The 27,113-nt window shown below is 43.3% G+C and overlaps 1 protein-coding gene across 3 annotated transcripts in view; it reads right to left on the reverse strand.

Annotated features, from left to right (window-relative positions):
* Positions 1–27,113, reverse strand: part of adcy2b (adenylate cyclase 2b (brain)) — a 77,719-nt gene that overhangs the window by 13,645 nt on the left and 36,961 nt on the right. For 2 of the 3 annotated variants that reach the window (XM_042075775.1, XM_042075777.1), the window contains exons 6-17: positions 24,490–24,639; positions 21,543–21,691; positions 17,728–17,839; positions 16,839–16,966; positions 15,423–15,581; positions 12,639–12,771; positions 10,437–10,610; positions 9,928–10,037; positions 9,662–9,742; positions 6,765–6,834; positions 6,454–6,551; positions 1,667–1,751 (exon numbers count right to left, since the gene is read on the reverse strand). In XM_042075775.1, the coding sequence (XP_041931709.1) occupies positions 1,667–1,751; positions 6,454–6,551; positions 6,765–6,834; positions 9,662–9,742; positions 9,928–10,037; positions 10,437–10,610; positions 12,639–12,771; positions 15,423–15,581; positions 16,839–16,966; positions 17,728–17,839; positions 21,543–21,691; positions 24,490–24,639 (1,449 nt within the window). The remainder of the gene's footprint in view (positions 1–1,666; positions 1,752–6,453; positions 6,552–6,764; positions 6,835–9,661; positions 9,743–9,927; positions 10,038–10,436; positions 10,611–12,638; positions 12,772–15,422; positions 15,582–16,838; positions 16,967–17,727; positions 17,840–21,542; positions 21,692–24,489; positions 24,640–27,113) is intronic. The other variant, XM_042075778.1, reaches the window with a different exon arrangement.

Genomic DNA, 27,113 nt, shown 5'->3' on the forward strand with positions numbered 1-27,113 from the left:
CAGAAGTGCCGTTCACCCTGTTACAAGTTGATGAACCACTGAAACGATTTTGGAAACAATATATTAAGGTACAAAAAACTCTTTGGTGTTGCTGTTTTGCCAAGCATCTGTGGAGCCGGTTTTGTTCTTTTTATGATTTGATGTGTTTATTTTCCTATTATTTGGGCACTTTATTGAAACCTTTGTCTTCAGCATATTGTGCTGCAGTACACTATTATAGTCAATTCATTCACCACCTCCACACACAAACAATAACCAATCAGCTCCCATCAGACCTTTGTTAGAGCAATACAATGAACAACACTATCATTTAAAACACTAAATAACCCTCGCCCCAACCTGTTTGTTTGTTGTAGCAATTGTAACAATACACAGACACAAAAACAAACAAACAAATTAAGCATACACTGCTATAATGCTGTAAGGTTTGACACCACCTAGAAGTTATATATTAAGTATTTCCAGACACCAAATACAGACATTCTGCCTCCCATCCAGAGGGTAAGAGCAGGGGCGTCACTAGACCTTATTCACTGGGGCACGTGCCTTAGTAAAAGTCTCTAGTGCCCCAGTAAAATTCTAGCGCTTCTCTAGCTGGAAACTGCATTCATGAGCGCATCTCCGTGTCTGCTTTAGTCATGACTCGAGCCTGTCACTTACCAGCCAATAAAAAAAACGAGGAAAAAAAGAAAGGGGCCATAATAGCCAATCAGGAAATAGCACCTCTGTAGCTGAGTAAGATTGAACGCAACAACCAATGAAAATCGTTAACATGATTCTTCCGAGTGTTTCGTTGTACACATACACACACACACACACACACATACACAGTGGAAACCGCTGGAGCTCGTCACATCACTTTGAGCACAGAGTAAGTTGTCCCCTGTTTTAATGTTACAACAAATTCACAACTTATTTGACAGAAAAATTGACAAGTTGATCGCTGTTAGAGAATGTTGCCCACATAATTAGCATCTGTTTTTCAATGCTTAGTGTCATTGTAGCCTACATTTAGCAACAGTTTACCAGCTTGTGCTATCTCCCTCACACACACACTCACACCATGCGTAGGCTGCATGCACACATGCGGACAATTAATAATGATTTATACGTATATACTGTAGAGAAAGTCCTGTAAAAGTAGCCTATACTGTTTGTAAAGCTGTCCAACTGTAAAACTAAACACAGCCTTCTGATAAACTATTCAGAGATGGACATCAGAAAATTCTTCCTGAACAGAGGCAGAGGGAGAGGAACAGTGAGGAGAGATGAGGAGGATGAGGGAGGTATGATAATCGCTCACATTAACGGTAACATTAACATTTATGCTGGTAATTGCCAGTGCTGTGATTTGATCAATGGTTTAATGGCAAACTTAAATAAGTTTGCTGCATTTGCAAATTATCACCAAAAGTCAGTATGAAGGCTTTAGTAGGTTATTTAAGCTACAAAGAACTGCAGTATTGCCAGGATGACTATAGGACCATATAAATGATTTATTTCATATTGCGCGCACATTTAATTATTATTATTTTTTTAATGGGAGTTGGGGGCCTGTGCCCTAGCAAAGCTCTAGGTCTAGAATCGCCCCTGGGTAAGAGGTCTTAAATGTGCCCTTGTCGTGAGAACAACAGGATGTTGAAGGAAGAAGAGGGTCAAGACTCACCAGGATGTGGCCAGCGAAGCAGATGATCAGGATCAAAGCCAGGAGCAGGAAGGACAGTCCAAACGAGACGCCCAGCACAGCAGTTCTACAGAAGAGTGGGTTAGTGCATATCTTTTAGTCAGAATACATACCAACACACACACACGCACACTCATACCATGCACGCACACACACACACATACACACAGACAGACATAGACACGCACACAGACATACATTATTTACAATACTAGATATACCACAAAGCGGTACAAAATAAGACCCCACCTCTCAGTCCTGCACATTCTCTCCGCAAAAATAAATAACGTGTGTCAATTTGTCTCCATCTCCTACTCCATCCCCTTCCCTGCATATGTGCGTGCCTCCTCTACGTCCAGTGTTACCAGTGTGTGTGTATGTGTATGTGTGCCTGCATGTGTGTTATAAGTTATAAGTTATAACTGTGTGAATGTGTCTCACAGTTTATAAGTGTGTGTGTGACAGCTTGTCAGTGGCTCAATGTTGCAACGTTACAGGCCAGTGGGTGAAAAAGCAAAATTCAAGGGGATGTTTATATATATACAGTACAGGCCGCACCTTGGACACACCTTCTCATTCAATGAGTTTCCTTTACTTTCCTGACTATTTACATGGTAGATTCATCAAAACTATTAATGAACACATGTGGAATTATGTACTTAACAAAAAAGTGTGAAATAACTGAAAACATGTCTTATATTCTAGTTTCTTCAAAGTTGCTATTTTTTTTAAATTAAATACCATATTCAGCAAGCCATAACTGGACAAATATTCATCTGTGGGCCAAATAACTTTGCATTCATTCATAGTTTTGATGCCTTCAGTGAGAATCTACAATGTAAATAGTCATGAAAATAAAGAAAACGCATTGAAATGAGAAGATGTGTTCAAACTTTTGGCCTGTACTGTATACTGTATATTACGTTTGTTTTATGTTTTTTGGGGTTTTTGTACAGACCCCCCCATGAGCATTGTGGTAATCACAAGTTGGTGCAGTTCAGAAGATCTCAACCAAAGTGGGGATTAAAGGTTGTATCAGCGATTTCAGGTCCAAAAAAGGCCCAAACATAAATGATCACATTCATCTAATCTTTCCTAACGATGCACTAGCTGCCTGCCCCATAAGCAGGCCGTGAAAAAAACGCGTCTCTGTGGCAGCCTAGGCTCCGAGATCTGTACACAAAAACAATTGCTACCAACAAGGGTTGGCAGAAAGGCAAAATAAAGTGTTTCAACCAAAAACCCCGCTGCTCATCCAGCTACACTGGCTACCTATGGCGGCCCGCATCAAATTCAAGTCTCTAACGCTTGCCTACAAAGTAGTCTCCGGTTCTGCTCCCACCTACTTGAATGCCCTCATACAGACTTACACTACCTCCAGACCGCTGCGCTCCTCTGACGAACGACGTCTAGCTCTACCACCGGTACGCTCAAGCCAATCCAAACTTTTCTCATCTGTTGTTCCTCGTTGGTGGAACACACTGCCAGTTCCTACAAGGGCAGGGACATCCTTTTCCACTTTCAAAAAACTCCTGAAGACCCAGCTCTTTAGAGAACATCTACTCTCATAGCAACACTTACAACAAGTCTTACTGATCCTAGCACTCACCAGCCGTTTTAAACTGACAAGTAACTGTTAAAAACAGCACTCACCGACGCACTTATTCTTACTGTACTCTAATGTTTTTTTTAAACTGTCCTAAAATTGTGAGAATTGTTCTAAAAACTTACTGTTTACCATGTTGTTAGTCGCTTTGGTTAAAAAGCGTCAGCCAAATGTAATGTAATGTAATGTAATGTAATGTAAAAAACCGACGAGATTCGCGTTTAGGAGAGTTTCAATTGCACGGGAGAGAGGGGGAGGGAGTAGCGAGCTAGCTCTCTGTTTTGTTTAAACATCAACAGAAGTGACGTATCCCCGCTATCGCTGACAACCTTTAAAGCAGCATGTTTTTGCATTTAAATTGTTTTACTGGGGGTGCAACATCAAATGAGTGGTTATGGACTAGGTTGATGAGGCTCCTTGAGATCAACAAATCACAAAAATGTTGTGATCTTGTGTGCAAATCTTGGGTGCAATGGTGCAATCTCTAGTTTAGGCGCAATCTCTAGTTATTCAGTGAAATCTGCAGTTTTCAACTTTTCGGGCCACTCAATCCTGTGCACATTTTCTCTGCAAAAATAAATCACACTAATGAATTTGTGTGTGTGTGTGTGGGGGGGGGGGGGGGGGGGGGTGCGGGTGTGTGGGGGTATGTCCGTGAATGTGCGTGTTTTTCTGTCTCTCAGCAGAAAGTACCCCCTATATGACCGCTACACACACACACACATCACATAAACCCACAGCTCATCAGTGCTATCAAAAAGCCATGCGGCTTTTTGGAAATGGAATCGATATGGAATCGAACCCGGGTCGCCGGCGTACGGTGCAGGTGCCCCAGCCAGTTGCGCCACGGCTGGGGCCATCAACGCTCCTTTTAATGGTGTCATGTGCATTATTTATGGATGAGGTCAGGTTAGGGATGGATCGATACAGGCTTTCAGCTCTGAGAACACACTCTCAGCCGACACTGCCGCTAAATCAGGGTGACGCCATGCATGGATCGTTTTTCATCTTTTCATCGTCTTCATCATTATCTTTTTTCTGTCTGATGCCGATCTCAAGGAGCAAGTGAGACATCGTTTCACGTGGGATGTGCGTGTGAGCATCAACGTTGCCACTGTCACTCAGTGGTTGTTCGCGGGTTATTGCCGTTCTTTGCATGTATTCATGTCTGTTTAGTGCATGTCTATATAGTGATTCAGTGCAATCATCTGCATGACTGTGTTGAGTGCCTGATCAATCGATCATACTTTAATTTATGCTAATTTGATTCTGAGACCTCAATACTTGGGTAACTCACTAAAGGTTTGTGGAAAAGACTTCATCTCAGCTGCAGCAGCATAAAAAAAAAATATATCTGGTTAACCTTTTTATATTGGGGCCACAGATAAATTTGAGCAAGTGAAAAGTCTTTTTTTGGATTAAGTAAGTGCAGAAAGTTCCCATGTGTCTGCAAGAAGGTGCATCCTACCAACCACTTTCTAACACCCAACCATTTAAAGCATGTTTTTATTTTGTGTTATTATGACCGCCGCGCAGCGAAGCAGCAGTCATATAGGTTTTTCGCATGCCCAAATTTCCATCAAGGAGTCCCGGGACACTGAAAGACCAGGGTAGACGACACTTGGTGGACATGTAACCCCATATTCGTTTTGATCTGTAGCCCCCCCGCTGGACTGCACCCCCCGAAAGGAGGGTAGGGCAGACACAGTTTTCTGTGAATATCTCGAGAACCGTAGGGTTTAGGAGGACCATTTTTTTTTTTGTATGTTGATCTCAAAGGGCCATGTCAACCCATTCCATAACCACTCATGTCATGTATAGCGCCACCTAGTTAAACACAAAAAAGTAAAAATGAGGTGTTGTAATCGTAGGTATCTGTGACCTAACATAGTCAAAACTGCACAAAATTGGAAGTGTAGGATCATTATGACACCCTCTGAATGCACGCCAAGTTTCGTGGAATTCCGTTCATGGGGGGCCACACAATAAATTAATTTATGTTACTATACACCAACTGGCCTGTAGGTGGCCGGAGACAGTTTTCTGTGAATATCTCGAGAACCGTAGGGCCTAGGATGTCCACCTTTTTTTTGTATGTTGGTCTTAAGAGGGCATGTCAACCCATCCCATTACCACTTATTTCATGTATAGCGCCACCTAGTTAAAAATTAAAAAGCAAAACATTAGGTGTTTTCATCACAATATCTCTGGCTGACATGGTCAAAACTGCACGAAATTGAAAGTGTAGGATCATTATGACACCCTCCGAATGCATGCCAAGTTTTGTGAAATTTCGTTCATGGGGGGCCTTACAATAAAATAATTTATGTGTACATTTAGTGACTGTACACCAACAAGGATTCCCGGGACACTGAAAGACCGGGGTACACGAAACTTGGTGGGCATGTAACCCCACATGGATAGCATGGAACCATCGTTTTTCGTTTTGATCTGTAACCCCCCTGCTGTACTGGACCCCCCGAAAGGAGGGTAGGGCAGACACAGTTTTCTGTGAATATCTTGAGAACCGTAGGACCTAGGATGACCAATTTTTTCCGTATGTTTGCCTCCAGGGGTCATGTTAACCCATTCCATGTGCACAATGTGCATAAACAGATACACACGCACACACATACATTCACAGTAATCATACGTATGACACATACTCACACAGTAGACATATGTACGCATGCATGCACATGCACAAACACACATACGCAGGCAAACACACAAGCACGCACACACACACACACACACACACACACACATAAACATAAACATAAACGTGTACACGCACACATTTCAAGAATTTCTCAGAATTATGAACAGGCAAGATGGGGTTGTAAAAAATGAATTTTACATGTGAAATCTATGAACTAATCATGTTTTGGTACTTGTTGTCTAGCAGATACCAGTGAGAATTGAGTGTGGATAATGCAATTTAGTGAGACAGTTAGAATCATATAGGCCTTTCAGCGTGATTTATTTTTGTGGAAAAAATGTGCTGGACTGGGCGGCGGTCATATTTTGTACCGCTCCGCGGTACATCTAGTTTCATTGTATATTTGTATTTGTATGTCATTTTCTCCATCTCTTTATGTATGGAAAGACCACACTTATGACACAGCTAAGAGTATCCAGTCCATTCTAATGCAATACTCACTTTGGTAAGACTAGTATCTGAACAATGAAGATGCAGAAGAAGATAAGACAGGCACAGGTCACATAATACTTGAAGGCAGGCAGAGTTGTTGCCCTGTACTGTAAAAAAAGAGAACGTTGTAAGAAGAAAATTTGACAAAACATCAAATATTATGTTGGCTGTTGGAAATGTATTTTCTTAAGTGTCAACTCTTAATTAGCTTGAGATAAGGTTGACACCGCTTCAGAACAATCTTTTTCAGGCATAAAATTATTATTACACAACCACATTGTTCGAAATTGGTTTGTTGCCTTTAGCAGCCTTGCTCGTACCTCGTTTTCCAGTGCCTTGTTGTGAAAGAACAATGAGATTCTTTGGATATCTTCTGACTTGAGCCACTGTCTGAGGGCGAAGGGAGAGAGAGAAAGAGAAAGAGAAAAAGAGAGAAGAGAAGAATAAAAGAAACGAGTGGGCTTTTAGCATTCCGCTAGCGCTCGCTCGCTCGCAAGCTCCTAAGAGGGACTGCCAGAAAGCATGAAGCCTCCCACAGTTTAGCATGACTTATTGACATTGATCAGACAGCTGCACTGTGCTCCAGTGTCAAATTCAGGCTTCCCTCTCAACCCATGACGGAGAATCAATGGGGGCGAGGGACAGAAGCGTGTTCACTAAATCTCCCTGAAAGTCAATGCACCGACTCTACCAGAGGCAAAGCTGTTAACTCTGATATATGCACACACAAACACACACAGAAACACAGAAACACACAAACACGTGCAAACACACACACACACACACACACACACACACACACACACACACACACACAGGAAGTCACACTATGGAGCCTCCTCAAAGAAATAATACATCACTGCCAGCCAGGAGAGAATATCTTCATACAGGAATACCTCATGATAGGGTGCAGTTTGTATGAAAACAATTTGCACGTCCTTTAGAAAACCTGCACTGGAGGACAGGGCCATCTTTCTCTTTCTCTCTCTCGCTCAGGGGCGGTTCTAGGGGCGGGGCCACAGGGGCCCGGGCCCCATCTGAAATCTCATTGGCCCCTGACTGGCCCCTGTACCGTCAATCATCAATAAGTGTCAAACTTGTTGAGAACGATGATCAGAGATGCAATTCCATTCCCAAACAACTGGTGGCAGTAATGCACCTATGAAGCTTGAAAGCTAAAGTACACAGTGAACTGTAAAAGAAAGAATACATTTGGCTAACCAGAAATGTCTCTGCTAATGTGAAGAAACGATACATTTGGCTCACGGAAGTATCAGCTAACTTGAAGAACCGATACATTTGGCTAACGAAAGTATCAGCTAGAATTCTAACGTGAAGAACCGATGGCAGCGTTTCATCCTTCACAGAAGTTTCTTGGTGAGTCACAAATCTCTATGTTGGTTATCATCATTATGTGAAAGGGACGTTAATTTGTTGCTGTCACAATATGTTAAGTTTGTCAATTAAATTACAAAGCAGCAGCAAGCTTGCAGTGAACTGTTAACTGACTTAGTCAGTGAACTGTTAACATTAACTTAACGTTAGGTTACTTGAGTTGAGGTTTGATTTTTTGTTAACATGCTGATAGATTTTATGTATGGAAAGGTAATGTATGAAGTGCTTGAAATGGTGTATGAAATGCAGAGAAATGGACATCCTGTTTGTTTGGGGTCCGAAATTAATAATATTACATGCGCTAGTGCGCCTTACCAAATGTAAGTAACGTTCGATTTTTTTTGCTTGAGGAAAACGTTTGGCAGCTGCTAACATAAACATAATACATGCCTAATAGCTAACGCTACGTTTTTGTAGTTAATGTGAGCTATCATTGCAAAGTTATTAACCACTATTCTGAGTTTATTTGATTCATGGGCTTCGCATGAATTCTGTCTCAAAGTGTTAGGACAAGGAGAGTTTCATTGAGATAAATTGGTTAAATTTTCTACTCTATTCACTCAAGCTTTATATGATTTTAAAAAATAATAACTGCTTTTACAGTTGCCAGACGACATGCTGAATACAAACATGGATTTTGTGAAACACGCATTTGTGTTTCACCTACAGACTGGGATGGCGCAGGAGCTGGTGACTTCAACCCATAGTCTTCAGAACCACCAGTCACCAAGCATAGCTGCTCCTAATGGTATGATGCTATTTCCTATTGCCACTACAGTGAGCATATTTTGTCATTCATTTTAGAAACGCCAGGTTGACAGTGGGTTATGAAAGTTAATAACAATTAAGTTACTCAAACTTGTTTCATTTTCTTCTCTCCAGACATTTCCCATTCTAGAGCAGATGGTTCTGTGCAACCTCTCCTAAACTGGTATTCCGCAAGATGCAGCACGGAAATAGGAAGAGGCCACTCAATGACTTCTGATACAAAGACTTCAAATGGTAGGAATATTCCATCTTTAGTGTTTTGCTACCCCTTCCGTAATTTTCGCTTTCAAATGACCCATCGTCAGTCTTCAAATCAGAATCAGGCTTTTCTAACTGGAAGCAAGACGGTGGCTCCAAAGACTGGTGAAATGTATGCACCTTACTGCTGTGGTGTAGTCTAGTTAGCTGTAGTGGGTATACAGTACTGTGATCAACCCCAAATATTAATACCTATCCTTGTCTGTTTTAAGTGGGTATACTGAAATGGTGATGCTTTTTAAGTGGGTATACCAGAGACTTTCTAATGAGGAGACACAGCACTCAAAAAATCCTCCATAGAAATGCATGGGGCTAGTTTGTAACGCCAATATGGCCGTTGTCTACACATATCCCACCCCTTCCTCGGCAAAAACGTCAACATGTGAATACATTGAGCCAATCATGTGGTGTGATGTGAATACATTGAGCCAATCATATGTTGTGTTGTGAAGACATCATGCCAATCATGTGTTGTGAACTTGCCGCTGGAGCAAGATTGGTGTTGTGAAGCCTTGGCACGCACATTTCTGCCGAATAGGATGCCCGATGAGTGCCCAAAAAGCGTTGCAATATGGCCGTCGAGTGGAGGGACTTGCCTAAAAGGACTTTGGGTATACTGCATATAGACCTGCATATCACGTGGACAACGTGCCTCTACCTTAGTGAAAAAGGGATTTTCTGTGTATGGATGTTGACCGGTTTTTGGCCCCTCAGTGTATGATGTGGCCCCCTTGTGGCCCCTGTCTCAGAAAAATCCTAGAACCGCCACTGCTCTCGCTCTCTCTCCTCTACTTACTTCTGAGAGTTGATTCCGTCAATGGTGCGGATCATCCTCTCATTCAGCTCCTCTTCAAACCACTTCTTCTGCGATTTAGTCCTTTGGAGAGAGAGAGAGAGAGAGAGAGAGAGAGAGAGAGAGAGAGAGAGAGAGAGAGAGAAAGAAAGACAAGGAGAGAGAGACTTTAGCATCTGCTGGAGGGTTGGATGAGAGCTTGTTCAGACAAGAGCCCTCTTGATCAAACTGCCTTTCTAAGTCTGATGAGGCAGACACGCAGGACATACCTCTCCGATCTCCTCTGGAACTGATACTGGCCCACAGGCACATCCTTAAGGAGAGGGAAAGTCGTTACACCAGACTCAGAGCTTAATGAAAAAGTAGTGGTAAACAAAACCTAATTGACTCACAAGAGCAATTCAACAAGGTTTATATAACAGTTAGAAAACCTTTAAAATGCATTTGTTTGTCTTAACACAGCCATGTTTTTTTTTTCTGCATTAGTGTGTCTATATGTTTAGATTTCCAACCGCTATTCTGTATGCACTTTGTATATTGTTGATTAATATAAAATAATATATAACATATAAAATAATGCTCATGATACAGAATTAATCCAAACATGTCAAACGCTTTTTCTCAGTATTGTACTGTATGTCTTTATGTGAGGGTAATGTTCCCAAGTGAATTGGCCCAAGTCTATGAATGCATGATTGAATAAGAAATTTAACTGATTGGGTTCAGTCCCATTGGGTTCATGCTCTGTCTGTAGGCTGCCAGGCTTGTGTTGACTCACATGGGTGTTGATCTTGCCGTTCTCGTTGGTCATGCTGTCGCGGTGGTGCAGGTTGGCGAATGGCTTGGCCGCCCCCCAGGACTCCAGGTAGCGTGTCATGCGCACCGACGCCCTCATCTTCGCCCCGTCCGTGTGCCGAGGCCGGCAGTGCAGCTGGGGACTCCTCCTCTCCACCTAGTGTGGGAATATGTTTGGACATATTTGTGAGTGTGTGTGTGTGTGTGTGTGAGTGTGGTGTGTGCAGGGGCGCAGGAGATATTTTGAAAGTAAGGGGGACCAAATTGTGAACATTAACTCATAGTGAGATCAGATTTCCAAATATTGGATCGCCACTTCTGGCCCACTTTCGACCATCATATTTTAAACTTGCCAAAATATTAAGATAATACCATTGATTATTTTTTTTAAATATGTTTTGATAAAAATGGTCAAAGCACAACGCCAGATCTGCCCTCAGACCAGCTTCTTGCTATGTGCAATTCTACTTTTATTTATTTTTTTAGATTTATTTCACATTAGGCTACTTAGGCCAATGGTAGAATACTCTAAAAGCAGCATGGGATGTTGATATTTTATGAACCCATGAATGAACAAAAGTTCATCATGCCTATGATCCAAACATACATGATCAAATATTTATAACCTAGGCCTACTTACAGGCAGACTTAACACCGCTAAATTCTCAGCTTGTTTAGGATCCTACACTGAACGTGTCTCGCAATAAACAGCTGTGGAAATCCCGACACGTTTTCAACTGCATGAAACGTAATATTTAATCATCAAATACCCCCCAGATTTCAGTGCCCATCAGTCACAACATTTAGCAATATAATCAAACAGTCCAAAAGTAAATTAAATCCCAAACCAAACCGAAAATGTTATGCTTTTGATAGCCTACCGGTATGACGCTCCAAACAAAACGCATGTTTAAATGCAGGTTATAAATAAAAAAAGCCTGCCTCGAACACCAGCCTGCCCCAAATAAAGGTGCTGTACTTTGCGCAGCCTAAGACCCCAGCCATAATTTGAGAATTTACGCTAATCAAGTAGCCTGGATTATTTTATGATGGTTGTTAGTAGACAAACTGGCTTCAGATATCCAACCGAGTGAATACGAGATTGTGCAGTCTTAGATGGCTGTGGTTAGTGATGTGATGCTGTTAATGGGGAGTTTTACATAGCTAGCGTAAACCGTTATTATTTATTTAGCGTACCTATAAGGCTTTTTTTCCTTATCAAAAGTGAGGGGGACGACGGCCGTGTGTGCGTGTGTGTGTGTGGGTGTGTGTGTGTGAATATATTTGGACATATTTGTGAGTGTGTGTGTGTGTGTGTGTTTGTACACATGTGTGTGTGTGTGTGTGTGTATGTTTGTACATATTTGTGTGTGTGTTTTGTTTGTACACATTTGTGTGTGTGTGTGTGTGTGTGTGTGTGTGTGTGTGTGTGTGCGCATGCGTGCACGTGTGTGAATGTGTAAGGGAATAACCACATAAAACACTCATATTAACACCCCCCAAGTGCAATGCTGAGAACACCAGCACTTGACACGCTCGAGACAGACAGCCTCCTGTAGCCGCCGATTAACTAATCAGCGTCCACACAGAAGATTATAAATAATTCCACTAATTACATACAGCGGCGGCGTTGGGGCTAAATTGAGCTAAAGCTCTGCCGTGCGGCTCCTTTTCCGGTGGGCAGTGGGAGAGTGCTCGACTATCTCGGGCGCCACTGGACCTCCCACTCGAAGGCCCAACGCTCCAAGGCGAGCGCGGAGCGGATCGGAGCAGAGCGGAGGCGTAAAATGGGAGTCATGGAGAGCGGGGAGCTGCGGGTGTGAATGAGCGAGAGTCCCTGCTGAGGCCGGAGACAGCTGCTATTGTGCCCCAAAGCAGCACTGCATTAATATGTGACAGATCCGACGAGTTTGTATACATGAATAAATAATAATAAATAATAATAAATAATCTTACTGGTGCTGGTGAAGGAATTGTAATGTACAGCCTCTGGTTACACAATCCTACAAAAATGTTGGAAATGCAATCTTTCTGAACCTTTCTCTGTTTATAAACTCAACCCTCTTGTTGGAGAGGTTTTGCACTGATCACAATTGGTTGACCGGTTGTCGTTGGGATATGAATCAGGATTTAACACAGTTTTCAGCTGAATGGTGAATCCACTGTGAACAATTTCACGCGTTACCTTAGGGTTGATAACCAGGAATGTAACGACTCCATGTTCTTTCAGGTATGGGTCTCGGTGCTGCCCGTTGCCCTCCTCCACTTTGTAAGCTCCATTCAGGTGCTCCAGGGTAACCGAGGAGATGTGAACCCGACTGAGGAGCAACAGACCCAGCAGATGAAACGTGAGGTATAGTTACTGTAGCAAGCACAGCACCTCAATACAATAACAATACAGCCACCCCTGTGTTTATTGACTCAGATCTTACCTGGAAATTGATCATAACATTTGTTGCAGTGTGATTCTCCAGTTAAGCTTCAGAGGAAGCTATTAACAGGGGCAGTAAACAACCAGCTCACACAACAATTATTCCCTCTCAAGTTCTACAGTAATCATTCAAGATAAACTGCAGTAATCAGTAAAGAGGTAGCGGCTCTGACATAAAACATTACATTCACATTCAGTCATTTAGCTTTTGTTCAAAGCAACTTACAAAAAGGGAACAATCCAAGTACAACAAAGACATGTTAGTGCAGCAATAAGCATTATTTGTATAGAATCGACTGACAGTTCAAACGAAGTATAAGTAAGTATAAGTAAGTATAAGTATTTTGATCTTGTGAGGGAAATTTGGTCTCTGCATTTATCCCAATCCGTGAATTAGTGAAACACACTCAGCACACAGTGAACACACAGTGAGGTGAAGCACACACTAATCCCGACGCAATGAGCTGCCTGCTAAAACAGCGGCGCTCGGGGAGCAATGAGGGGTTAGGTGCCTTGCTCAAGGGCACTTCCAGCCGTTCCTACTGGTTGGGGTTCAAACCGGCAACCCTCCGGTTACAAGTCCAAAGCGCTAACCAGTAGGCCCCGGCTGCCCCAAAAAGGTGAAGCACACACTAACCCAGAGCAGTGAGGGGTTAGGTGCCTTGCTCAAGGTCACTTCAGCCGTGGATGTGGGCATGGAAGAGCAGTGCTCAATCACTTCCCCAGCCCACATTTTTCCTACTGGTCGGGGATCGAACCGGCAACCCCTTCGGTTTCAAGCAGTGTTCGAATTATACCGTGAGCTTCGGGGGGTAGCCTACCGCTATTTCGACTGGTGACGTCACTCTCCATTTTATATAGGCTTACACACATGATTTCACACTTGTGGTTCACAGTCAATTTTCCTTCGAAATATAGATCATATGACCGTGGCTGGCTGGCTGGCCGACAAGTTAAAAGAAACTAATTATACTAGCGAGCACAATTTACCTTAAATCTTATGGGAAGGGTTGAAATTGGGTAAACACTGTTTCAAGGTGCGTCCCGTGCATAAAATTGCGCGCCACAGTCAAATATTTTTTGGTATAGCAGTGCAATGCAAACATGGAAATGCATACAGAGCAATAGCCCGGAAATGGCAAACATACAACTTAAATTTAAGACCCAGAATTGTTTACAGATGGGCCACAGAAAGTCTCCCGTTTAATAGCCAAGTTCACCTAGCCTAATACAAGGCCAGCCTTTGGTTCGTTTTTCTTGGATAGCCTAAGCCTGAAAAACATCAAGCAAATAAAAAAATGACTTGTTCACGGTTGGAAAACAAATATCTTCACGTTGTTTAGCCTAGGCATTTTATATCATGTAGCCTAGTCTAGTGCATTGTGCGCCTGGTGTTATATCACAAAACATTTGTGCAGCAATTCGCTTTTAAGAAAGGCTGATCTCTAATAATGGCAACGAGGAAAGACATTTCACGTCCAATTGATTATTATACGTTCACGTAGCGTTTCAAACAAACTGCAGGTAACGTTGCAATTATGGATGTATGGGCATTTGCGTAAAAAAGGTTGAGAACCACTAATCTACATGCGAAATTCCCTGAATATTAGTGCAAATTCCCTGTTGTTAAGACATTAAGAATGAAATTGCACAAAATGATAAATCGCCTCATTAAACCTCTCCCCGTGTCAGTATATCTATGAAACTCCTCCTATGGTGTGTGATTGTAGGCCTGATTTTTAAGCTAAGCAGCAGCGATGGTCGTGGCTGCTGAGTGGAAGGGAGACCTACGGTTAAACCATAGCGGTCTTGCTACTCAATGTTTTTCTAAGGTTGGCTATCACTATGTTACAAAGGCAGTGAAATATTAGACAAATGTATGGCCAGTTGGCCACCGCTTGTTAACCCATTCCTATCAGGCTTTTGCAGCCTACACTGTGCATTTGTTTTAATTCAGTATTATATCATAACAATACAGTCTGAACGTACCAGAGAAATGGTACAGCCCAATGGGAGTGAGGGTTGAAAATCGTATTTCATTAGATTATATCCTGAATTGTTGGTATGTGATGGTAATACTGCATTTAATTACATGCAATATTGGATAACATTACATTTTTTATTACATTCTTTCAGTACCCCCCAAACTATTATTTTCATCCCTTTTGGGGGGGTCCAAGTCTCATCAAGGGACCCCCCCAATAACCCCCGTAATTCGAACCATGGTTTCAAGCCCGTAGGCTTGAAGTAGGCCACGGCTGCCCCAGTTGAGTCAAGGGAAGGAGAAGAGGGATAGTCTAGTGGTAAGTGTTAGATTAAGCATGTCTAATTGGGTCTTCAGGAGGCTTTTGAAGATAGAGAGGGAAGCCCCTGCTCTTGTAGGGACTGGTATAACAGCTTTCACCAGCTAACAAACACAGTGCAGCAAGACTAAATCTTTTATGAGATCACCTGATCACCAGTACTGACCACTGGGGACACTTTCACCTGACCGGTAACATCGACTGCACATGGCATTGTTTTGTGCGTGGCACGTACCCTGGCACACCTCCAGCCTCCATGTGATTGGCCAGCGTCACGTCATGTGACCACACGTCGTACTGCCACTTCTGGAGGCCGATGACGCCGCACAGGACATTCCCAGAATGCACCCCGACACGCATGTTGATGTCCACTCCAGTGGCGTCCCTCACCTTCCTAAGGAATGCGAGAGAAAGATTGAGAGAGAGAGAAAGTGAGAGAAAGAGAAAGAGAGGGAGAGGAGTATCTCTGTGAAATGAAATTTTCTCATATAATCTGTCATGACTTGGCAGCCACTGTGACATTCTCTCATATCTCCTCTCTACTAAAAATAAGGCTGCCGTACGCTAATGAGGCAACAGTGTAAATATCAGCGCTGGGCGTGATGCGCCTGGCGGCAGTTAGTGTTTGCTCTGCACCGGGGGCCCCCAGCCAACCATGCGCTCCCAGCTGTGTGCGGATCACCTTATCATCTTGATTTCATATTGTGTTTACACTGAAGCCTCCACATGGCTGAGCCCATCAATCATACACACAGTCTGTGTGTGTGTGTGTGTGTGTGTGTGTGTGTGTGTGTGTGTGTGTGTGTGTGTGAAAGAGTGAGTGAGAGGGTGTGGGTTTGTATGTGTGTTTGAAAGTCCCCGAGTGTATTGCTGTGAGCTCGCCATCCTTGTTTGTGTGTGTGTGTGTGTGTGTGTGTGTGTGTGTGTGTGTGTATGCATGTGCGTGTGTGTGTGTGTGTGTGTGTGTGTGTGTGTGTGTGTGTGTGTGTGTGTGTGTGTGTGTGTCCGTGTGCAATGTGCATGATTGTGTGTGCGTGTGTATGTGTGAGTGACAATCACATTATTTCGGGAAGCTGAACACCAGCGGCTCCATCAAGAATTTTGCTCGGCATGTCACAAAATAGGGGGCGAGAACACCGGCACCTCAGTCACACCCTTAAATGGACTTTGTGTGCCTGTGTGAAATAAGACGGAGGCAGACGGAGGAGGGGAGGAAGGTGGAGGTGAAGGAGGCGGAAAGACAGAGCGCGGGAAAAAGATGAAATAGGGCGTGTAATATGTGTTCAAAGGGCAAACAGAGACAAGAAAGAGGGAGAGAGAGAAAGAGATAGAGGGAGAGGGAGCGAAAGAGTGATAGGGGTGGGGAAAAGAGACAGGGCATATTCTCTGTTCAAAGCGAAGGCAGAGACAGAGAGAGAGAATAGAGGAGATGAAAGGGAGAATAGGCAAGAAAAAGCAGCAGAAACATGGAAAAATACAGAAAAATGGGTACAGTCAGTTTGGCAAAGGGTTACAACAACGAGAGACTGAACAGGGAGTGTTGTTGACGGCGAGACAGGTGGTGTTATTGATGAAACAGGTGGATGGTGTGATGGTGTCGGAGGAAAAGAAGAAAGAGGAAAAACAAGAAGAATGAAAGTGTGGGATTTACTTGATGGCCTCACACATCTCCAGACCCATCTTCACGCAGTTGTTGGCGTGGTGGGGAAGAGACTCCGGCAGGCCCGACACACAGTAGTAACAGTCCCCCAGGATCTTAATCCGCATGCAGTCATTCTCCTGAAGCCCGCAACGGAAAAGGAGAGGGCATGGTTTTGGTACAGTTTTGATGACAACAGGAACCTGAACAGCTACATTCGTGAAGAGAATTGCAGAATTTATTATTATTATCTGTAGTGTAAAACAGGCACAATATGTATGGCTGGGCTCCTGAATGCAATGAGGTAAATAATTTCAATCGAGGCCCCTTATTTGGATAGACCTGGGTAGAATGAAACTAGACAAGAAATCATCATGCTCTTATCGATCTAGCTCTACCTCCAGTTTTCTCTGACATAAAATCGAAAGAAATCGATCACCCGTGAATACTCATACAAATATATGACAATGAAAGTAATCATCGCCTCACAGCATCTACTGACGTTGCAAGGTGATAATGGACAAAAAGGGACTGAAATCACCCCGTGCCAATAATTTGTCTGGCTGGACATTGTCAGGACGATAATTTCACTTCACCATCCTCTGATTCACTGACCGAGCATGCTAGTTGTTGTTTTACATCTGGAAATATGAGGACAATGAAAGACTTGAGGAAGGGGAAAAGTGCAGAAATTCAATTAAAGGAGAGGAGAGGAAACCATGCAAAGGACACCCATTTTTTATGGTTTACTCTTCGCAGACAATACTGTGGTAGACACTGACATTTAAACAACCGAAAACACAATTTAAACATACAAAATCAAATTCGACTTTAATAAAAAAAAAATCTCGAGAGACATTGATAAAGAATAAGGGAGAGTGGAGAGAGTGTGCAGTGGTACCTTTGCAATCTGGTCAAACTTGCCGAAGAGCTCGTTGAGCATGTGAACGAGTTCTCCAGGGGAACAGTCGCTGGCGAGACGCGTGAAGCCAACTATATCCGCATACAAAATGCTGTGGCCAGACAAACCCACAGACACACAGGAGAGATAAAAAAGACAATATTGGAAAAAAGCTGGAATATTGCAGAAGCTCTCCAAGTGCTTGGTGACAGCTGGCTATGTAATATTTAAAGATATTAGTGAATGTTCCATGCACTTGGGTGATGTGTCATTTATCGTCAAATGATTGGTAGCCTAGTCAAACCCTCAAAAATACTCAAAGATACTTTGTCATTTCCAGATGTATAAAGCTAATTATTTCCAATGTGTGAAAAATGTCTCAAGCTCAGAGATCACTCTGTCTCTGTCTCTCTCTCTCTCTCTCTCTCTCTCTCTCTCTCTCTCATTAACTAGCATGTACCATCACACTGTGTTCACTGAATTCAACCTGAAATTTTAGAATCTTTTGTTAGAATGTTCAAAAACCCTTGAAACCACCTGACTGCAAGGCATTGTCAAGCACAACTCACAAAAACACACACGCACACACACACAAAGACTTTGGTAACACTTTATAATAAGGTGCCAAAATAAATAGCAAACTAGTCATTACCTATCCCTTTGTTAATATTTGTAAATTGTTACTAAAATATCTATTTGGCACAAGTTAATAGTTTTCTGTCTTTATTGCCCCCACAATCCAAACACCCACCACCCCAACACTCACACACAATCTCTACACAGCCTAAGCCACAACCCACCTCCCCAATCCCTCAATAATCCCTCCCCAATGTCCAATATGCACTTTACATCTTTACAAACACAATTTCATTGCAGTCCTCACACAGTAACTATGGTGTAACTATTAACTTGTGCCAAATAGATATTTTAGTAATAATTTACAAATATTAACAAAGGGTTAGGTAATGACTAGTTTGCTATTTATTGTGGCATCTTATAAAGTCTTACCAAGACTTTATCATGTCTATGTAAGGACCCTGTACTGTCCTACGCTTGGCTTCAAGACTTATCACATCCTAAGTAAATTACAGAGCTGAAGCTCTTCTTCAGGGATAGAAGGATACTCAAGAGAGCCATCATTACCATGGAGGTCACAGAAGACAACAATCTGAGCCTGAAAGACCAAAACAGAGTGTGCGCACACACACACACACACACACACACACACACACACACACACACACCAAAACAGGCCTTTATAATGAGCAGCGTGTTGTCACTCCGCCCCTATTCCCTCTCCACCCTCCCTGCCACATTTTGAGCATGATGAAAAAGATATTACCGCCCAAGTGAAGAGCTTTGAAGCAGATAGGTATTACTTCAAAATCAAGAAGGACTCACTGTCCTTCAGTCTGATGAGAGCCTCTTATTTATTCAGCTCTGTATCCTCCGTGAAATCTGTCCTTTGTTCAAGAAAAATATTGGACCCCAAGAGAGAAGCTGAAAAAATCTTGATAGGCGTCTGAAATAACAATTTTGTGAGACAGGAGGGTTGTTCAAACTACCTTTTTGGAAGAACTCTGATCAGTAATGGAAACGGACTGTGGTGAATTTGTTTATCCTAAATGTTTCTTTGTCTCTGCTGTGTTTAATTAGGAGTTTCACATGGGATCTGAGGAGGAGTCAATGTATGGCAGCGATGGTCCCATTTGGTGGAATATTGTAAATTAGGATAAATGTGGTGGATTTTCATTTTTAACAAACAGAGGGATTTTGAATATTGGGTGATATTTGGCTCCATATATGATTACAACAATGGTGCATGGTCTTTAAGCTAATGCAGCCAGTTCTCAAATCTCAAATCTACTCTCCATTATCATAAAGTTCACTGGAGTGTGTCAAGTGAGCTGTATTCATGTAATCTGATGATTTATGATTTAAGACAAATTAACAGAAAGATATGGCCTGGAGATTCCAGACCCAAATCTGAAAGATTAAGGGTCTGGCCACGAATAATGTAATGGCCCAAGAGGTCATCAACTCAAGGGGTGGCACCAAGCATGCATTTGAACATCTCACTGCACACAATTGGATAACTATACGACCAATGTTAACTGACTGATTCCGGACATTGACGCAATTGGATAACACTACGACTGTCATCTGTTTAGCTCGCCTCTGGCCCGCCTATATCAGATACACAGATGTGATTGATTCCCCGCGATGCAAGGGGCAAAAGTTACGTGCATCATTACTCATTGCCAGAGTCTCTTACTGTGCAAATGCTTCCGCGAGAACTCTGGATTCCCAGGGTAAGAAAGATCGGTAACACTTTACTTGACAGTATCGACATAATAGTGATATGACACTGTCATGAACACATGACACTCTCATGACACATGAACCCTAACCCTAATCCTAATCCTAATCCTAAACTCTAACCCTAATCCTAACCCTAACCCTAACTCTAACCCTAAGCCTAACTTGTTATGACAAAAACAGAATGTCACTTAATAACAGAAGCATTATGTCATAAATGTTTATGACTTGTTTATGACACATTTATGACAGTGTCATGTCACTCTTATGTCGATACCGAAAGATCTGTGTTGTAATAAACTATATTTAATTAGTCCACTTTCTCCTGTGTTAAATTAATCTGTTTGACACAACGGTGAAGAAATTTAAAGTATATATATATATATATATATATATATATATATATATATATATATATATATATATATATATATATATATATATATATATACTTTAAATACATTTGAGTATATATACTTTAAATACATTTGAGTTCGGGAAGTTCGGTCTGGCATTGCTCCATTGTGGAGGAAGTATGCTCGCCCCAGATCGGGCGGACCAATCAAATCGGGCTTTACGATGATGGACAGGTGAGCAATAGCGCCTGGTCTATCACGTCATCTGAGCACGCTTAGATTAGGCTTATGTTTGAAACAAAAACGCTGTGGCTAGAAGTATACATGGCTTTTAAGACCCCCATATGGAAAATACATTTTATTTAATGAGGTTTTATCACTGAAAACGATTATTTCTGAAAACTTTGGCCAAAGTTGAGATGTGGGAAAATTTGTGGTTTCACTTTCATCAAGGGAAAACAGTGCTGTTGCATTGTGACATGTTCCCTCGTTCGTTTGAAATCTCTGATTGACCACCTGTTCGAGGGATTTGCGACAGCCTTTCCCAGCTGTTTAACATGTTGGTAGCATATCTGTGTTCAACAGAATTATTTTTAAAAACAGAGGGGATATAGACTATCAGTTTTTTCCTAATAGCCTACCCTATTACGTATCTCTTAGATTTTGCTAATGAGTGTTGTAGGCTAGGAGTTGACGGCACTAACTTTTACAAAAGACCAGAAAACAATGTTAAGGAATTTGTGGAGTAGAAGGATGGTTTGTGTGTTTTCTTCCTACGCCTCACGGTAAGCTATTTCGTTGCTCTGATTGGTTAGGTCTATCTAATTGAGTGCAGAGGCATTCCCCCCCTGTATCGGTTGAAACACGCCCCATAATTACATCCCAATGGAGCAGTGTCAGACTCATATTCTGACTAGAATTGAGTATGACTACGTCAGGCTAGTTAATAATAATATTAAAAGAATAAATATTGCGATACTTGGTGCCACGATATATTGTGCCAAGAATATTGCGATGCTTTGATACTCAATATATTTTCCCACCTCTCATTGAAAATGCTGCACATTAGCCACTGTCTGCTAATGATTTCCTTGGGTGCAAGAGAGTGAGATCTGATCGTGTTTTACAGGAGTCGCTCACCTGACATTGGTGTGTCTCTGCACATAGAGATTGTGGAAATTGTTAGTGTTCTCCGCCTGGCCAAAGTTAGGACCTTTAAGCCTCTGGATAATCTCCGCCTTCATCACCCTGGCAATGTGGGCAGGGAGCAAGGACAGCAACAGACGCTCCTATTGGACAAAGCAAACACAAGATACCTTCAAGATCACTGTATGCAGTGTCTTCACTGGCAGAATTATCCTTATACAACCTACGACCCATTAGTGTAATAATAACATCCCACATCCAAATGCCATATTTGAGAAACACATGTTCACAATGGCTTCTCTCAAAAGGCGAACATACACAGTCTACATCATACACCTATTAAAGTAGACTTATCAAGGTCCACAGGTTGCTAATGGCTGTCTCGGGCTGTGTCAAGTGTGATATCCTGCAACGTCTTTATTTTTGCGTTTCCTAGGCCTTTACTCCGTGAGCCGCAAATGAAAGCTAAATGAGCTGAGTTGGAGCGCAGTGCAGTCTCCTTCCTGGCTGGGAGCAGTGGGGGATAAAAACAGGTTAATTGCCCAATCTGACTCAAGCACTTTTTACCTGCCATTTAAAAAGTAACGCACTCGTGCACAGGAAATGCTTTTAAATAACACTCTTCTGAGATATTGCTATCGTGGAGAGAGATAGAGTGAGGGGGGGTTGGGCAGCGGCTGCCATTTCCGAGCATTGATTCATGCTTTCACGTATCCTTCTTCCTCTGCAGAGAAAGTGGGCAAGCAAGTGAATAGTGCTTGTAGGAGGGCAGATTGGGTGGACATTACAGAGCCAGGATGTCCAAGCAGATGGAGAGCTTGGACCTTGATGTAGTCTAGTTAGCAAATGTTAATACCTATCCTTGCCTATGTTGTGGGTGTACTGAGATGGTGATGCTTTTTAAGTGGGTATACTGCGTAGTCCTGTGTATCACGTACAGTAGACTACACCACTGGACCTTACACAGAAAATGATCAAAAAAGGTTGAGTAACTTCACCTTTAACTTTAGGTATGCAGAACCTGAGAGCAAAGCACCTGTCAGTGACTGACAGCGACACATATTATTATTCAGTTACAAACTGTACAATTGTATATATATAACAATAGAACTGCAGAGCTATGACCAATAAGAACTAGTGTGAATAGACGTAGTCATAGTAAACAGATCAATAAGGAGAAATGATGGCCTGTTTTGAGATAATATAATGGCAGACTCAATGGTTATACTGCATGGCTCCATTTAGAGTGAATGGGCGAATTAGTGGTAGATATTGTAGTAAGTGATGCCGGCTTCTCCTTCCCACTCACCATGGAAATGTTGTTTATGCATAAACATGAGGTATGATACTGAATCAGGAGCTGTCCTAATCCCATCTCCAGAAAATGACCAAAACGGTCTCAGCCCAAAAGAAAACACACACGCACGCACGCACGCAGACATGCACGCACGCGCACACACACACACACATACACACACATACACAGACGAGTGGAGAATGGGTGGAGGGGAGGGAAGAATGGAAGTGGAGGTAAAGAGGCTGCGCCACAGACGAATCAGACAGAAAAGCCATTGTGAAGCGATGTGGAGGGCAGGGCGGCTGAATGAAGGCGGGTAGACACAATGGAGTCGGAGCTCTAACGCAGTTAGACTTAATGACGCTGATTAGTTAGATATGGTGCATTTACAGTGAGAATTACCTGCGAGAGAGAGGGGAAGAGAAATATATATTCAGAGAATGAGAGAGAATGTTGTGTGTGTGTGTGTGCGTGCGTGCGTGCGTGCGTGCGTGCGTGTCTACACCTGGGGTTTCTGTGTTATGGTTTCTTTCTAATTATGTTTGGCTATGAGTAAAACACACAATATTTGTAATGACATTTGCAGAATAATGGGGAATTTGGCTGCACATTTCTTCGGAATGATATTTCACATGGGATGAGTGATAACCCCACTCTTCAAGATACACACACACACACACACACACAAATCCCAGACACACACACACACACACACCCTGGCGACACTATGCCTCAGCGAGTCAGGCGTCTCTTTCATCTGTGCTGTAATATTTCACCCTCACACCCACTGCTTGATGGAGATATTTCACATAAAACACAGACAGCCACATTTGCAGCGAGGAGGGGTGATTTTTCTAAATTACGCCCTCCCCCCCCACCACCACCACCCATTACACCACACCTCCACCCCATCCTCACCTAACCTCCACCACACACACATCCACAGAATGAGTGTGTGTGTGTGTGTGTTGGTGGTGGTGGTGGTGGTGGAGGGAGTCTATTTTTGGATAATCAGCCTCACTCCGCCCTTGGTTTTATGGAGCCAGGAGTGTTGCTGGTGATATATAAAGACACCCCGCCACCACCAGCAGCACAGCACTGTCTCCTTTTTAGCTGCAGGAATGAGTCATACCCCCCACTCACACCAAACTACAGAGCGCCCCCCCCCCCCTTCCCATTCACCCCTACCCAAACCCCATAGTCCCAGGTGTCCAGCAACAGTGCCTACAGTTGTAATCCCACTAGTGCAGTGTAGCCCTTTACTTAATCAGCCCCCCCCCCCCCCCCCCCCACACACACACACACACAAATACACAAAATGAGACAGTGAGACTCCAATTTTGTAACATACAGTAGAGCTCCCAAGGGACCTTCTGCTACTCTGTTTCGGGCTGCATGTATTAGACTGAAATACAGTGGCACTAAAAAAACCACTAAAAAAACACTAAAAATGCTACGCATCTACAATATTATTGCCTGCTAGCTCATCTCAACACATACCAATGAATGCAAGTACACCTGCATTTCTCTACAGGGACTACATGCTGTTGCTGATATCCTACAGAAGGTGGTGAAGATTATCCATCACTGCAAAACATGGCCAGATGGGCCCAGCCTGGAGGAAAGGCCCTGTGAGTTCTGTACCTGCTGATGCTTCTCAAACTCCAGCTTGATGGGGGACTTGATGCAGTTGCAGGTGTCCTGGTAGGTCTGCCGCAGGGCCAGGTCCATCAGGTGTTTGTGGTAGGCTCCCGCCAGGTTCCCGCAGATGAAGATGATGATGTTGGCCAGGATCTGTCAGAACACAGACGGAATAGCCCATCGGGTTCAGTGTATTCTGTGTAACACTAATCATGTCCACGCAGAAAGGGATATGGGGGATGGGGAACAAACCAAGGAGCCAGCCTAGACCATACCACTAAAGGCCCAGATGCAGATCCAGATCGAGGCCAGATCAGAGCCAGATCAGAGCTAGTTCAGGACCAGTTCAGAACAAAATTCAGTCTCTAGAAATGCATGACTCCAAGAGCATGCAAATCGGAGCGTACATGTATGCAGAAAGTAAGCGGTCATCTAGATCTCAGGGTCAGCAGCCCTGGAGCACGGGAGAGGAATGAGTTTGGGCATAATGGTGGGCACTCATCTGCCCCTCGGGCACTCAGCACTGTTGTGATCATAAGCAGGAGAGATAGACTACTGGATGGATGCCTACTGGCCTCTCAGCGACTGTAAATAACAGCACAGAGAATGTCAAGCGCTCCATAATAAACTTGCCACTCAGGAGTTTTCAAAGAAGTTTTCAAAGAAATGAAAGTTTTTTGGGTGGTGGGGGGGGGGGGGGGTGGAGGTTCTTGATTGTTATTGCAAATTCATCATTCATAATCAGCATGTCTTTTGCTTGAGAAGGGCGAGTCGGGAGGATATCGAGCGCAGCGGTTAAGCAATGAAATGAGGGGAAATTTGATCAGTTCATCAGTAAGATTCACTCAGGCATTACATCCGCGCTTGTCAGCCTGTCTAATTCAGTGTGTTTAAAAATAAAATCCATGGCCTTGTCTTAGTGTTTCATTCAGCGTCGATGGAACTACTCACCTACAGTTACTCAAAACCTGTCACAAATGCTTCAATAGAACACGTGGCATATCGATCCCTAAATGAGAATTAGAATCTAAAGAATGGAATGTGTTTTACGTCACAGAAGGACACTGTGTTAGTTTCAAAAGGAAATGTACAAAGGTTGGGGAGGCGAGAATCCCTGGGCTTAAGATTCACTTGCTCTATGTAATCCTTCCTGAGCTTTGAACCCCATTAAGGTCGCTTCCTTTCCTTGGCTATAAAATGAGATGTCAGGGGAACCCAAAACAGGAACATGACACATGCGTTGCTTTGCCCGGAGCACAACGCCAGCCGCTCGTGAATTCGCCGGCCCGCCGTACGACGAGGACATCACAAGCCAAGTCCTCCTCTTATGCCTAATTGGCACGGCAACAGAAGTCATGGTGAGCCCAAAAAAAAGGAAGAAAGGAAAAAAAGAAAAAAAAGAAGGTCATTATGATTTGCTCTGACTGTTGCTTCAGCCTGAGAAGAAAAACAGAAGTGAAAGAAAGAGGAGGAGAAAAAAGACCTGTCGTTTTAATTACTCTTCAGTCCCCTCCGCTATCATTCACCCAGACATTATTACCAGACGGCGCTCGTCCAGAAGAGCCAATTACGCGCTGTTTTCCAACCATTAAAGGCGCAAAGTCAACAGCCCATTCATTTACTTAAATCAGCCCCCCCCCCCCCACTCCACCCACCCCAATCTGCAAACAGTGTTTGGTTTACAGAGATGGCAAATGTTCTTATGTAGCCCATATTTTTACGTAAGGGAAGGTTTATTAACAGAGACGCAGTGTTTGCTTTTCCGATTCAAACCTTGCATTGGTGCTATTTATCTTGTCTTTGCGCTCGACCACAGGCCCCCGAAGCTCACCTCCATGGCCGACCTGTTTGTTACTCGTTCCGCACCTGCCGAAAGAGGCGGCATGACGTGCGGCGTCCTGCCAGGTTTCCCACAGCTATAGTAGGCAGGCTTTAATTACAACGGGGGGGGGGGGGGGGGGGTGACAACTCAGAGAGAGATGAGCGGCTCAGTCATGAGCAATGGAGCATGGTTTTGGTTCAGGAGGAGGGCAAGGGCAGGACAGACGTAGACCAGATTGCTCATTCTCTTACTCGACAAATTTCGACAAGGATTCTGATGGGGGGCCTACAGTATGTCCAGATGACGTCCAAAGGAAGGGAAAAACAACTTAATTCTTTAAAAGCCTCAAGGAGACCATTAGGGAGCTATATTTTGCTCCAAGCAACAGTGTACTTTAGGGTCCGTTTTGTTCATTTGTGGGCATGTGTGGTTGTGTGTGTGTGTGTGTGTGTGTGTGCTTGTTGATGGGGTGTCATCAAGCTCAAGGCAATGTAGTCAGCCCCTGCCGATGAATAGCCTCCTTATGGAGTGCCAGTGAAAGAACATAACAGAGCACAAACACTGTAAAGCAGCGCGGGCAGGTCTTAAGAGCACAGCGTAATTAAGGTCACACAAAGCCCTGCGAGTGGCCCCAGAATGATAAAGTGGTGCTCGAGCAATGCAAGATGAAGGTAAATGCGTATCCCTGCGATCTCATTCAGGTGTGCACAGTTCAGGCTCCGAGGACCTTGAAAGAGAATGTTAAGGAAATTGCCTCTGTCTCTTCCTCTGTCTCTCTCTCTCTTTCTCTCTGTCTCAAACACAC

The sequence above is a fragment of the Alosa sapidissima genome, chromosome 21 (assembly GCF_018492685.1).
Source record: "Alosa sapidissima isolate fAloSap1 chromosome 21, fAloSap1.pri, whole genome shotgun sequence".
NCBI lineage: Eukaryota > Metazoa > Chordata > Actinopteri > Clupeiformes > Clupeidae > Alosa > Alosa sapidissima.